Source organism: Crocodylus siamensis, chromosome 14 (assembly GCF_052110815.1).
Source record: "Crocodylus siamensis isolate JL-2025a chromosome 14, ASM5211081v1, whole genome shotgun sequence".
NCBI lineage: Eukaryota > Metazoa > Chordata > Crocodylia > Crocodylidae > Crocodylus > Crocodylus siamensis.
Window position 1 is genome coordinate 3,687,533 of NC_143408.1, and position 12,986 is coordinate 3,700,518.

General features: G+C 57.2%; 1 protein-coding gene across 7 annotated transcripts in view; it reads left to right on the forward strand.

The window, feature by feature from the left end:
- Positions 1-12,986, forward strand: part of CELF5 (CUGBP Elav-like family member 5) — a 56,478-nt gene that overhangs the window by 37,856 nt on the left and 5,636 nt on the right. For 6 of the 7 annotated variants that reach the window (XM_090027065.1, XM_090027068.1, XM_090027069.1 and 3 more), the window contains exons 4-10: positions 3,826-3,954; positions 4,308-4,387; positions 5,433-5,579; positions 11,678-11,822; positions 12,192-12,338; positions 12,613-12,675; positions 12,767-12,850. In XM_090027065.1, coding sequence (XP_089883191.1) covers positions 3,826-3,954; positions 4,308-4,387; positions 5,433-5,579; positions 11,678-11,822; positions 12,192-12,338; positions 12,613-12,675; positions 12,767-12,850 — 795 coding nt within the window. The remainder of the gene's footprint in view (positions 1-3,825; positions 3,955-4,307; positions 4,388-5,432; positions 5,580-11,677; positions 11,823-12,191; positions 12,339-12,612; positions 12,676-12,766; positions 12,851-12,986) is intronic. The other variant, XM_090027071.1, reaches the window with a different exon arrangement.

Consider the following 12,986-nt stretch of genomic DNA (forward strand, 5'->3'; position numbering starts at 1 on the left):
CGCAGGGGCTCCTTCCCCCTCGTCGGCTGTGAACCAGACTTGGTGGTGGGGCAGCTCGTGGCTGCAGGTCCCCTCCGGCCACGGGGGTCTTTCCCCCGCGCAGCATGCGGCCCTCCTCCTGCTCCCAGCCTGGGGTGGAAGGAGCCTGCTGGGTTTCCCATGAGCCACGGCTGCTCTGAGCCGGCAGCAATAGCTCTCCCGAGCCCATTAGCATTGTATTAGCGCCGAGGAAGTGCCCAGAGATGTACTGTGGGAAGCATCCCGGGCAGAGCGGCTGTGCCAGGCAGGGGCTGGCCTCCCTCCCCTGGCTGCCAACAGCTGGCTGCCCAGATGACCTAGTTCTGGTGGGCCGCGCGTGTCCGCGGCCCTGCCTCTTTCTCCAATGGATGAACTGCTCATCCTGAAGCCCCCCTCCGCCGTTCTTCATCATTGCTCCGTCAGGGATCTGCTTCCTGCCTGGACCCTCCTTCCCCAGCCCCCCCTCGCCTGGGTGCAAGTGACAGTCTGCCGGAGCCCGGGTTTCCATGGGAACACCTCTCCAACAGTCGGGAGAAGAGACAATTTTCGTGGTGGCTGGACTGCATGGGGAATTGCCAATCGGAGCTGGAGGGACTGGGGGACCTGCATCTCCCCTTGCAGCAGCTGGCCGACATGGGATTCGGCGCCAGGGGCTTTGCGCCCCGCCCCCCTGGCACCCACCAAGGGGCCCAGGGGCTGCAGACCCCCCTGTCCCTGGTGGGGGAAGAAGGAAGAGGCTTGGGGGCAGAGAAAAGCAAGAGCAAACCATCTTGCCAAGAAAAATGCAATGGAGAATATGAGCCTGGCGTTTTGGAGCCAGGGGTGGCTTTGATTCCCAAGATAGTTTTAATCAAAGAGACCCCATCAATGCAAAAACCCTCCAAACGATCACCTTTCGTTGTAAACAGGGAGACATTTGGGTGTGGGGCGGGGTATTTGAAACCTCTCCCTAGTTTGTGAGCTGGATACTGCTTGGTGGAAATGACGGTATACTTTCCCTCGGGGCTGTCTTTGCTATATTGCCAGTGCCCAGATTTCATCATGAATTAAGACCCTCCCCCTCCCCCTCCCCCCCCCCCAAAAAAAAAAAAAAAGTATTCACAAATGAATAGATGGTGAAATCTTTTCTTTTTTTTTTAATACCCTCCGGTGCTTGACTCTTCATGTTTTCAAGGTTTTCTGTGCAACTGGCAGAGCTAGAAAGGAAAGGCAGGATGGAAGGGGAGATGCTCATGCAAGCACCCAGATTGCAGAGGAAAACCCCAAATATCCCAAAGTTTGTGATCTCATTGCCATAGCTGCCAGCACGGTGCATCGTTTTCATGGGGTTTTATCCCCCAGAGTGACAAGGGAGACATGTCGTGGTCGTGAAGCCCCAAAAACTCTCCAGAGAAGTCAGAGTCGGATGGAAAATCTGCAGTTCTTTGCAGCCGCTTCCTAAAGCTGGCTGGATTTCACGGTGGTGGCGTTCCCCTTGAACAATACTTCGCATGGAAACTAGTGGCCTCACAGTCCCATCATTTGTGCAGAGGACTGAGCTCCTGCTCACCGTTGCAGGCAGACTTTTTACCTAACAAGGGGCAAGTCAACAGTGCAATGATTTATCTGGCATCACCATGCAATGTCCCGCCCTCCCCAAAAATCCCTCGTGCAAAACTAGTTCAAACTGCCAATCTTTTTTGCTAGGTTTAGGCCCTGAAAAGATTCTTCCTTTCCCAAGTGTTTCTCTGGCCCCTTCTCACCCCCTCGGGGCAAGAAGACTCGCTTTGCGGCTGCAGGCCGGGGTCGGATGGCATCCGACAGCTCAGCTTAAAGGGATTCCTTCAGGTCAATTTGACCTTTGAGTTGAGTTTTGTTCAAGGATCAGATTTTTGTTTCCATTGTCAAGGATTGATAGAATGACTTCCCTGATTTATTTCCTGCCTGTGTCAACCCAGTCCAGATGCTGCTTTAAAGCAGCATCTGGCCATGTTGGCAACCCTGGCGCTGCTGCATTTCCTTAATATCCCAGTCCTTTCTATTCATGTCATCATCTTGCCTTGGTATTTCTTCTCCCCCAGACCCTCTCTCAGTCTTGCCCACCTGTTTTCTGTCTAGGGCAGTGGGGGGCTTCATTGCCATGTGTCTGCACAGCACCAAGGCCTGGGGGTCTGATTTTCCCAGGCCTTGCCCTACCCCAGATAACCAGCAATCGAGCACAGTGGGATGGACCGGCTGCTCCATGGGGCAACAGCCACGTTCCTTGTTACTTTTCAGATGCACAGAGGATTGGAGATGGTGACAAGTGTTTAAATGTGCACAGTTTTAATAACCTGGAGAATCGGGACCAGTGCCAGCCAGGATAGGGGCACAGTCTCCGGGGGCTGACACGAGCACGCATCGGGGTAACTCACTGGGGAAGATGCGTCTCAGCCCCGTGGGTTCGAACCCTTTTGATGTGGCGGGTCAGATGAGCAGCATGTTGCCAGGGAATCACTCAGCCTGGCAAACCCATGTGGGTGCCACTGGAGCACGTGTGTGCAGGCGTGTCTTTGTGGGCGCTGGCCTGCCCGTCTGTGTGCATACGCTGCGGCAGCGCAGCGGCGCCCATGCGCTGGCCGGCCGTGTGCCGGGAGTGCGTATCTCTCTGGCTGCACGTCTCTCTCATCCCCCTCTTCCTCTCCCCGCTCCCCTTGCTGCATGCAAGCGTGGCTCGGAGGGCATGCGCAGTGGCTGGAGTCTCAGCATGAAGGCATAGCATGTGTGTATGGGTATGTGTGTAAGCACTGTCCCCTCCCCCATGCACACACGTGCCAGCTGGCCTGCCCTTGTGCCTCACGTGTGGGTGCCCCCTGCACATGTCCCCCTGCGTGGCACACGGCTCGGTGGGTTACCTGGCTGGGGAGCAGGGAGAGAGGGTGGGCGCTGCCTGCAGTGCGCAGGCTGCCCCCCAGCCCCCTGCGCCGCTGTCGCTCGCAGACCTGTTGGTTTTCAGGTCACCGCACTCCTCGCTGTTCTCCCTGCCGCCCGTCACATTCGATTGGCTCTGCGAGATGCCGGCCCCCCGATCCTGTCACTAGCAATAAGGAATCCTCCCTCGCTGGGCCTGCCGGACCCCATCCTGACGCACCCGATCCCCACGGGGCACTTCTCCTGTGCCTACGTGTAGGGGAACAGGGGCGGGTGGCACATTTTCTTGGCATGGCCCTCTAAGGGAGACAGGACTGGGCTGTAGCGCTGTACACGTGACTAGTTTTGTCCAGCAATATAGGGAGGCTGGGTCCCACCTCTGAGAAGAGAGTAGGGTGTAGTGGGTAGAGCAGCTGCGAGCTCAGGTTAGGCACGCATGGATGGAGAGGAGAAGCCCAAGGCCTTAACATAGTGTTGCCTGCACCCAGGCAGCTGTGCACACATACGATTCAGCTGTGCACTGCCAGGCTGGCACGTGGAAGTGTGACATGTGGGCCCCCGATTCCTCGGGGGGGTAAAACTGCCAGGGGTGGGGCAGGGCTGTGCCCCTTCAAGGAGCCATCATGTGTCCGCAGCACCGAGGCAGCTCAGCTGGCATGCCCCCGTGTCTGTGGCCAAGCCCTCTGGCTCGTACCGCTGGCCATGGGAGGCCGCGACGTAGAAGCCAGGACGCCGGGGTTACTTCCCTGTCCCTCCGGCGGGAGCTATTCCAGGAGCCTCTGTGGGGCAGTGCCAGGGATGCGTTTTGGCCCTGGCAGAGGAACTGACAAGCGGGGCGCGTTCGAGATCGGGCTCCCCAGCCCTCAGGCTTCAGGCTGCGCATCTCGCAGCAGGTTGATGTTTCCATGTTTCCTGCAGGGGACAGGAAGCTCTTTGTGGGGATGTTGAACAAGCAGCAGTCTGAGGACGACGTGCTCCGGCTCTTCGAGCCCTTCGGGGTCATCGACGAGTGCACGGTGCTGCGGGGACCCGACGGGAACAGCAAAGGTGCGGGTTCGCGGGTGTCTCACGCCTGTCCCACAGGTAGGACTATCCCGCACTGGGAGCACAAGGCAACGGGTCTTCATCCCCGATCTTGTGGCTGGGAGCATGCGCCAGATGGAGGTGTATCCTGGGGTGGGATGGGAAAGGATGGGACGAGACATCTGCTGCAGAGAGGGAATGTGCCAGGCTGAGCAGAGAAGGACCTGACCAGAAAAACCCAGACCTGGGATACGTTTGCTGGCGGGGCTGGGAGGGCTCCCCTCGACTCACACCAAGATGCAGACTCTGACCCTACCCTGCACTCACCTCCCAACTGCCCCCTTGCTCTGCTCTCACCTGCTCCTCTGTCTTTCCAGGCTGCGCCTTTGTGAAGTTCTCATCTCACACCGAGGCCCAGGCAGCAATCCACGCTCTCCACGGCAGCCAGACCATGCCTGTGAGTATGAGGCCGCAGGGCCCCATCCCTGTTACAGTGACTGCTCTCCATCCACCTGCAGCTGAGACTTGCCACCATCACTCAGCCTCCATGCGCTCTGTCCCAGGGGGGCTGAAACGGGGCGGGGTGCGTGTGTAGTATTTCTCTGCCTGTGCATCTTGTTGTTCGCTCCCTGTACATCCTTGCCATCTGTCACCTGGCTGCTCGTGTTCATGGGTTGTTTCCGGCAGGGGGTACGACTGTGAGTGTGCATGGGGAGGACATGTATGTTCTTCCGGTCTGTCTAGATGCACATAGTTGTGCGTGCAAGTGCCTTCCAGCAGCCTGTGGTTATGGCTGTGTGTATCTGCGTCCAGATTGGAGGGGTCAGTGCAATTGTGAGCCTCCTGGGATAGAGCACAGCTGTTTGCGCAATGCTTGCTCACCTGTGCATGCAAGTGCAAGGCCTGGTGTCTGCGTGCGTGTGCCCATCTGTCACCAGGGGCCAGTGTGCATGCATGTGTGTGTGCAACAGGCGGGAGGGAGAATATTCTGGGAGATGGCGTGCGTGGGCGCAAACACATTGTGGAAGCTTGTGGGCGGGAAAGCACAGCTGGGCCCCGGGTGAGCTGAGCTGTCACCGCGCCCGGGGGGGGGGTGCATTCTGCGCCGGTGTCACCTGGCTTGCCGCGGGCGGTGGGCGGGAGTGCGCGTTGCTATGGCAGTGGGCAGGCTGGGACGCAGCACACGTATGTAACCACTCTGCAGCAGACACACTTCTGGGGAAGGGTGTGCCCTGGTGTCCTCGTGAGTGTGCAATGTGGCCTGTACCTCCCTGCTGCTGCCCTCGCTCTGCCTGGCTCCGGCACCCGTAGCTGGATGCACTGTCTCCTCCACCCAGCCCGGTGCAGAGGGGGTGCACTGGTCCCGATCTCACCTGGGGCACTTCCATCTCGCTCACCCTCTGCCTCTCCTCCTCCTGCGCTGCCTCTCCTGCCTTCCTCCACCCTCACTACTGTGCTCTCTCTCCCTCCCGGTCTCCTCTGTCCCCTCTCTCTGTGCATAGGGTGCTTCTTCCAGTCTAGTGGTGAAGTTTGCTGACACAGATAAAGAGAGGACCCTGCGGCGGATGCAGCAAATGGTGGGGCAGCTGGGGATTTTCACTCCTTCGCTCACCTTGCCCTTCAGCCCGTACAGCGCGTACGCGCAGGCTGTGAGTATCGCGAGGGCCTATCGCCACGCTGCAGAGACCGGGGCGGGCGCCCACCCTGCCGGCTCCCGCGGTGGGCACGTTCAGGGTCTGGGAACGGTTCCCAGGATCCTGGTTTCAGTCACAAGTGTTTGCTGCTGGCTGGGGTTGGCCCTGGCATGTTTCTGTTGTGGGCAGGGCCCAGGAGAGACTGGCACCACAGTGCGTTTCTCCAGTGCTGGATGTAGCTCGCGGCCAGGTGACTGTATCTGTCTGGCCTCCGGGCCAGGTCTGGGAGTGCCAGCTTGAAGCTTGCTCAGCCCGTTTCCTCCTGCCAAATCCAGCTAAGGAGGGAACGAGCTGCTTTGGAGTGGCCCCGAGCACACTCACACTTGAGACCCCGAGCCTAGGAGCGGTGCCGGCATTCAGGCTTTGGCAGCTACGGTGCCTCGAGTTGGTGCCCAGGGAGTGGGCTGCACACTTGAACCAGTGGTGCTCTTGAGCTTGGCAGATGGACCCTGGGAGTCCTCGCACCCAGGTGTCTTTCCCCACGTTGGTTGTGCACCAATGGGAGCTGCCATGCCTGGGATGCATCCTGCAGAACCACAGCCTTCCCCATGGTGGGATGATGCCCCTGTAGCCAGCACTGCCTTCCTGGCAAGGATGCACAGGTGCTTGTCTCTCAGTGAGCTAGGAGCCACAGCCCCCCAGATTTCTTTCCCAGCTTCTGCCATGATGTGCTCCAGCCTCTAGCACAGCCTGTTTCTCTTGGAGCTGGCGTGGCCTGCTGCGATAAGGTGGGGCCTCAGACCTAGGAGAACGGTCCTGGTTCTGCTAGAGGTCTCTCGTCTTGTGAGACACAGACTCAGGGCCTGTTTTGGACTGCCAGATCCTGCAGTGCAGACTCGAGCTGCTCAACTGGAACCTTATAGTCCAGGAGTGGTGCATTGGCCGTGGTATTATTCCAGTGGCATCTGGGCCACAGACAGAGGCAGGAGTCCAAGTAACCTGGTCTGGTCTTGGGAGGGCAGTAGAAAATGGTGTCTCTCATTCCCCATCAGGCATTTGCATCATTAGGCCACCCAGATGCCAAGTGCAAAATGAAAGTCTAGGGGAGGCTAAGGGACAGGGTCAAGGCCATGCAGAGAGTCTGTGGCAAAGCAAGGAATGGACCCTGGATCTCTCTAAATCCCCAGACTGCCACCTTGACCAATGGGGCTGTCCCTCCCCCCTGCCCATGTGGAGCCCAACCTGGGAGCACTGGTACCTGGGGCAGCCTTCGTGACCTCCCCCCATGTTGGGGAAGGACATTGCATGGGTTTGGAGGGAGGAAGAGCTGCAGAACCCAGCCAGCTCTGGCGCTGAATAGGGAAGCTGCTCCAAGGGTGTGGAGCAGGGCGGGTGGAGTATTCCCAACCTGATGGAGGCAGCAGGACACAACAGAGGGAGCGGGCATGCCAGTCAGCTGGGATGTAAACAGGAGCAGTTGGCAGGACCATCCTTGTGAAGAGTGATGCTAGGATCTTCACTGTTCAGGAAGAGCTACCAGGTGGTTGAATACAGGTCCCCGGCCACCACCAGCTGTGACTCGGGTGGGAGCGTCTGTGGAAATGGGGACCCACACGGCTCTCCCTGAGGCTCGAGGTTTCCTGCAGGCTGTCCCAGCCTCTGCTGCCTGTGCCTGATCGTGCTCAGAGCTGCCACACTGCCTGGGGTGGTGCCGCTGGGAGCAGTGGGTGACCTGAGATGCTCCTGTTCCAGGCTAGCATCTTTCTCCTGGTACAGGCAGGGGCAGCAGGGGAAAGGGCATGATTGGTGCTGATGTGGGAAGTGCCGGAGACCTCACACAGAGAGACCAGAGCCATTTGTACATGCCTAGCACGTGCAAACATGGATGCAACACTCCAAAAAAAACACATCAAGCACCTTACAGGTCCTGCCCCTCTTTCATCTTCAGAGACCTGTTAGTGCTGGAAAACGCAATGGGACCTCCCTGGACCCACCAGCTCAGGCAAGGTAGAGCCAGCTTGGCACCATGACTCTGCTTCCTACTCGCTCAGCTGTCTGCTCACCTACGGCCACAGAGCCGGCAGTCCTGAGCACCCACAGCGCTCCTGGGGTTTGTAGGCACTCAGCGCCATGGAACATTGGCACTGCTTTCTTCTCTAAATCATTCTTTCCTGCCCTTTGCTGTGTCTCTCAAGGTGGCCTCGTCTCCTCTTGGTCTCCAGCCTGTTCCTTCCCCACTCCTCCTCCTCGGCTTCACCTGGCCTTTCCCTTGACTCCAGACTTGGCCTCTTCTTCCCTCTTGGCTTTTCCCTTGGTTTCTCCCCTTTTCTGCCTGTTAACACTGGAACTGCCTCATGATTTGAATTGTGGACCTTTTCCTTCAGAGACCTTGGGCTTGTCAAAATCCTGGGTTTCTTCTCTCCCAGGAGCTGGGCTCCTGATTGGTTCCTACTCATGGCCTAGGTGTGACCCAGCCTTCTACTATTCACTTAGTTCTGTGGTTGTGGAAGACAGTGCGTGAAGGAGAGGTTTCCTAGCAAAAGCCATTTTAAAACTATGCCAAATATTAACCCCAAGAGCCAGTGGGACATCCAGAGTCAGGCATGTGCTCGGTCAGTGCCCAGCCAGCCCCTGAAGTGCTCAGATGTTCCTGCAGTGAAGCACTGAAGGGGAAGACTTGGCCCTCATGGGATGAGGAGATGCAGTCCCTAGAAGGATAGCAAGTGATGGCATCTCATGGACCTGAGGAGCCTTATTTTCATAGACATTAGAGCTTGAAGGGACCTCAGAAGATCATCGAGTGCAGCCCCCAGTGCATTCACATCTTACCAAGCTGTTGGTCTTTCACCAGCCTCTTGTTTTACTGCTTCTCCAGGCCAAGGCAAGCATGCGAGACATGGTCATGATGTTGAGGATTATCCCAGGCATCAGAAGGAAAAGGAAAAGGAAATGGTGACTGAACAGAGAAACCAGAGCCATTTGTACATGCCTAGCACATGCAAGCATGGATGCGACGGTCCAAAATAAACAAGTTTAAATTTTATAAACCTATTTAACTTAATTAGGATTAAACCCCATGCTGTGTATAGGTGCTCCAGGAGTGGGCAGCATCTTCCACAGACTGCACCATCCACAGCCCTGGGTTTGCTACTGTCATGACAGAAGTTATAATTGAGAGAGGCTGTCTAACAGAAAACTGAGGAAGTTGGGAATTGGCAAACGGTCCCTGAGTTAAGAAGCGTTTAGTTAGTTACAGACAAAGGGTCTGCTGAGGTTGCCTACTGCTCCACAGTAAAACCTATTGTTTAGTTCTTTGCACTTCACCGAACCTGGAGATCACGGCAGATACCGCTCTTGTTTTTCCCCCCGATGGGCTTGCCCCAGGCCCAGGATTTTCCTGCGAGCTCTGCAGTGCAGGAGCTGTCAGGCCTTGACCAGGCCCAGAGAGCCATGCTGTGGTCTTTCCTAGAGAGCTCTGTGTCTGGGCCCGGGTGAGGTAGCTGCAGGGCAGGAGTTAACAGGCCTCAAGGCACATCTGGCCAGACTTGGGCTAAGAGATTTTGGCAGCGAGGGAGTTGTGTTAGTCCGGTGACATTAAGCTGCCCTCCAACCTCCTGCTAACATGCATCCACCATAAATAAGCGTCATGGGCCCTGTAAATCAGAGCAGATAAAAATGGACTCTTTTATTAAAATTAAAAGCAAGTTTATTTTATTCAAATTGGACTTTGATTAAAATGAAACACCTTTTTTTTTTTTAAACAAGCCTATTTAAAGGTCAATGTGACATGCCAGCAACTTACATGAGGGCCTGACTTTCCTACCATCTATTAAAATAATTTAAATGACATTTAAAAAAAGAAAGAAAATCAAGTGGTGTCTTTCTGCTGCCAAAGCCTTAAAGAAAGCCAACACTTTGAACAGGAAGGATATTACTGGCTAAGCCCCCACTTTACTGACATGCAAAAACCAGATTTTGAGGGAATATTTGAGTTGCTTGAATTTATTCAGTGACTTTGGGCCAATGACTGGTTCATACAGATTTAAGAAATCAAGCGGGAGTTGATAAAAGCAGGAAAACGTGCTTTCATCTTCCAGTTCGTCAACAAAAGCAAGGATGAGGTCTGTGAGGATGAGGTCTACTAGGTCTAGCATCTCGAAGGGCGGCCCAACCAGAAACAATGAGGCCAATTCACTGACCATATATAATAACTGAAATACTTCCTTTGGCACCCTCTCCTCGTTTGCTTCTGTTTCCGGCCTGTTTTATGACCGTTGCATTTAACAAATCAGAACAAGATAAAACTGCCGCTTCCATGCATTTTTTTCCGATCAAATGCAAATTTCCCTCAAAATGCCACCCGGCAAAATCCTGGGTTAAAAATAGAAAGGAACCATCTCGTCCGCAAAGACACGCATCGTTCCTCATTTCCTAATGTAATAAGGAAACCTGGAGTGAGCGTATGTTAGGATCCAGAATGGCTTAGATAAATGTGTCTCCATGCTGGTTTGCAGAAGGCAACATGCACGTCGTGAGCGGGCGTCGCTGACTTGCAAGCAGACGGTGCCTGACCAGCGAGAATTGCCCTTTCCCGAGGAAAAGGGCTCCGAAGCACGAGATTTAAGTCCCTGCTTTGAATCGAGGTTCGCTGCTTGCCGATCTACATGAGAGATTAAATTGCTTGGATTTTGAGCAGTCCAGCCTGGTGTGCAGCCCCCAGTGGCGGCCGGTGGGTGCTTCTGGGGACGGGAATTTTCTGCCTGGAAGCCGAGCGACGTCGTCTCTCACATCTCATGTCCCGGGAGTGACGATGGTGAAAGCGGCTCTCGCCCTGCCCTGCTGAGCTGGATTCTGCCCCAAGCGTGCCTTGCTGATGTCCATTTAAAGAGACAGCGATGCCAGAGGCTCTCGATTTCAGGGATTTCTCCCTGGCATCAGCCCAGGGAGATAGCGGGGTGCATAGGAGCCAGCAGCTCCTTCTCCTGGGGCGCAGCACCAGGCCTCTGCAGGTATCCTGGTTTCTCCAGGGGGAAGGGTTGTGGGTGCAGCATTCACAGAGAAGGGGCATCCTTTGTTGAAGCAGTAGGATGCAGGCAGGCCCTGGGGGTCTCTCTCTGGCACCCAGTATGGGCTGCCAGGGGTCTCCCCTTGGTGTCTGTCGCCCTCCCAGCGAATTCTGCACCATTTCCTCCCTCTCGTTCTTGCCCGCGAACGGTGATGGCATCAAACACTCCCGCAGGGCTTATAAAGGGGCCGGGGAGCATCGTGGCCAGGAATAACCTCTATGGCGCCGTGCGCACTAGGATTTGCATAATCCAATCTCATGCTTCGGAGCACCCTGGCGAGGGCCGCGGGGGTCAGGAAGGAATTTGCTCCCCAGTTCCCTGAGCCTCATCCACGCCGTCTTGCTAGCCCGGTGCAAGGGGGTTTGCCTTCCACCCAAGCACCGGGTCACTGCCTGGGGGCAGGATCCAGACCCCAAGGCACCGTTCCCCTGCTGCTGTGCAACGGGTGCTCAGGCCCGGGGAGCCGCGCTGTGTTTTTAGCGCACTGGCAAGAACACGGGCTGCGTGTTTCCAAGTGAAAGCAGAAGGCGTTGCAGGGGGCAGCCCTGCTGAGCTGACTTCTGCCTTGCAGACACCACTGCAGGGGGACAAGCCCCTTCCTCTGCTGGGGCAGACTCTGAAGCCCACCCTTCTGGGTCCATTGCAGGGGCTGGCTCCCCAGCTGTGCCCCTAGCCCCTGGGTTGCATCTGCGGGAACCGTGACTCGGGCGAGCCTGTGGTTCGCAGGCCCAGGAGATGGAGGGCAGCGACAGTCTCCCTGCAATCTCACAGCCCAGCCTGCCTTGGATGTGCAGGCCTCCGCCAGCCAGGCTGGCCGCTCCCTTGGCAGCTCCCCCACGCAGGCCTCGAGCTCCAGAGGAATTTGGGGTGGGATCTGGTGCCTCCCAGTGGCCTGTCAGAGGAGAAGCCCGTGTCTCTGGCGCTTTAGCTGTGTTAGCAGGCATCGAGCAGGTGGCAGGGGTAGCGTGGGGTGCTGGGTCAGCGGGTGGACCCCTGGGGCTGGGGCGAAGGGGCTGGTGCCAAGGCTGACGTGCAGTGTCTTTGCAGCTGATGCAGCAGCAGACGACGGTCCTCTCCACCTCCCATGGCAGCTACCTGAGCCCCAGCGTCACTTTCTCACCCTGCCACATCCAGCAGATCGGCGCCGTCAGTCTGAACGGGCTGCCGGCCACCCCAATTGCCCCGGCTTCAGGTACATGCCGGCCACACCTGGCTCCGAACAAGTCTCTGAACAAGGAAGGGACCTGGGCAGGCCCGGTTGTGCCGCACCCAGCGTGGCCCCTGAGGGCCAGCGCACCACTGCAAGGGCATGCGGGACCTCATTGTCTGCAAACCCCAAGTCGTAGGTGGGGCCTGCCTCCCAGGGGGCTTCTGTGACACCTGGCATCCCAGTGCTGTGAGCTCCCTCACAGCAGTGCCTGCTGCAGCTAAGGCCGCGGTAGCATGTGCTGCTCTTCCGTCTAGACTGGCTGGGGTGCTGGATTGCTTCCCTGCGGTGCTAACAGTGGTGGCCGGTGGGAGCCAAGCTAATGCAGGATGGGTTTGTCTCTTCTCCCTTCAGGGCTGCACTCGCCTCCTCTCCTGGGCACAGCTGCCGTTCCAGGCCTGGTGGCGCCCATCGCAAACGGGTTCACCGGGGTGGTGCCTTTCCCCAACGGCCACCCGACGCTGGAGACCGTCTACACCAATGGCCTCGTGCCCTACCCAGGTACAGAGGCTGCGGCGGGGCCTTCTCCTCCCATCTTTACTGGCTCCTGGGATTGGCCCCATCGCCGCACCAGCCCAGTGCCGTGGTCTTTCTCCAGCTTTTCCCCATGTGAACTAGACTTGTCTTTCCCCTGATGCCTCCAGGCTAAGCCCCTCATCTCAGGAAATAGCTGGAGACCAGAGCATGCCTGGCATCCCTGCAAGCAGCTTTCTCTGGTGCCAGGGTGGGGAGCACGTCTCCCTTCTCATCCCTCTCTCTTTTTCCCTTGCTCCAGCCCAGAGCCCATCGGTAGCAGAGACGCTGCATCCAGCCTTCACGGGGGTCCAACAGTATGCAGGTACCTGTCCCCTTTTTTCCTCCTTTTCCTTGGGCTGCCATGATCTTAATGTCCCCCCAGTAACCTCCTTGTTTTGTCTCCTTGACTATAGCCGTGTACCCAACCACAACCATCACCCCGATTGCCCAGACTGTCCCCCAGCCTCCCCCACTCCTGCAGCAGCAGCAGCGAGAAGGTGAGGCCCTGAGCTGGGGCGCTGGGCAGTGCTAGGGGGTTTGGGGGCATCCCTTGCTGCAGTGTAGCCGGGGGTGGGGCTGAGTCGTGTACACCAATGGCAGTGATAGAGGGCAAGGGCAGGACTGGAGGATGGC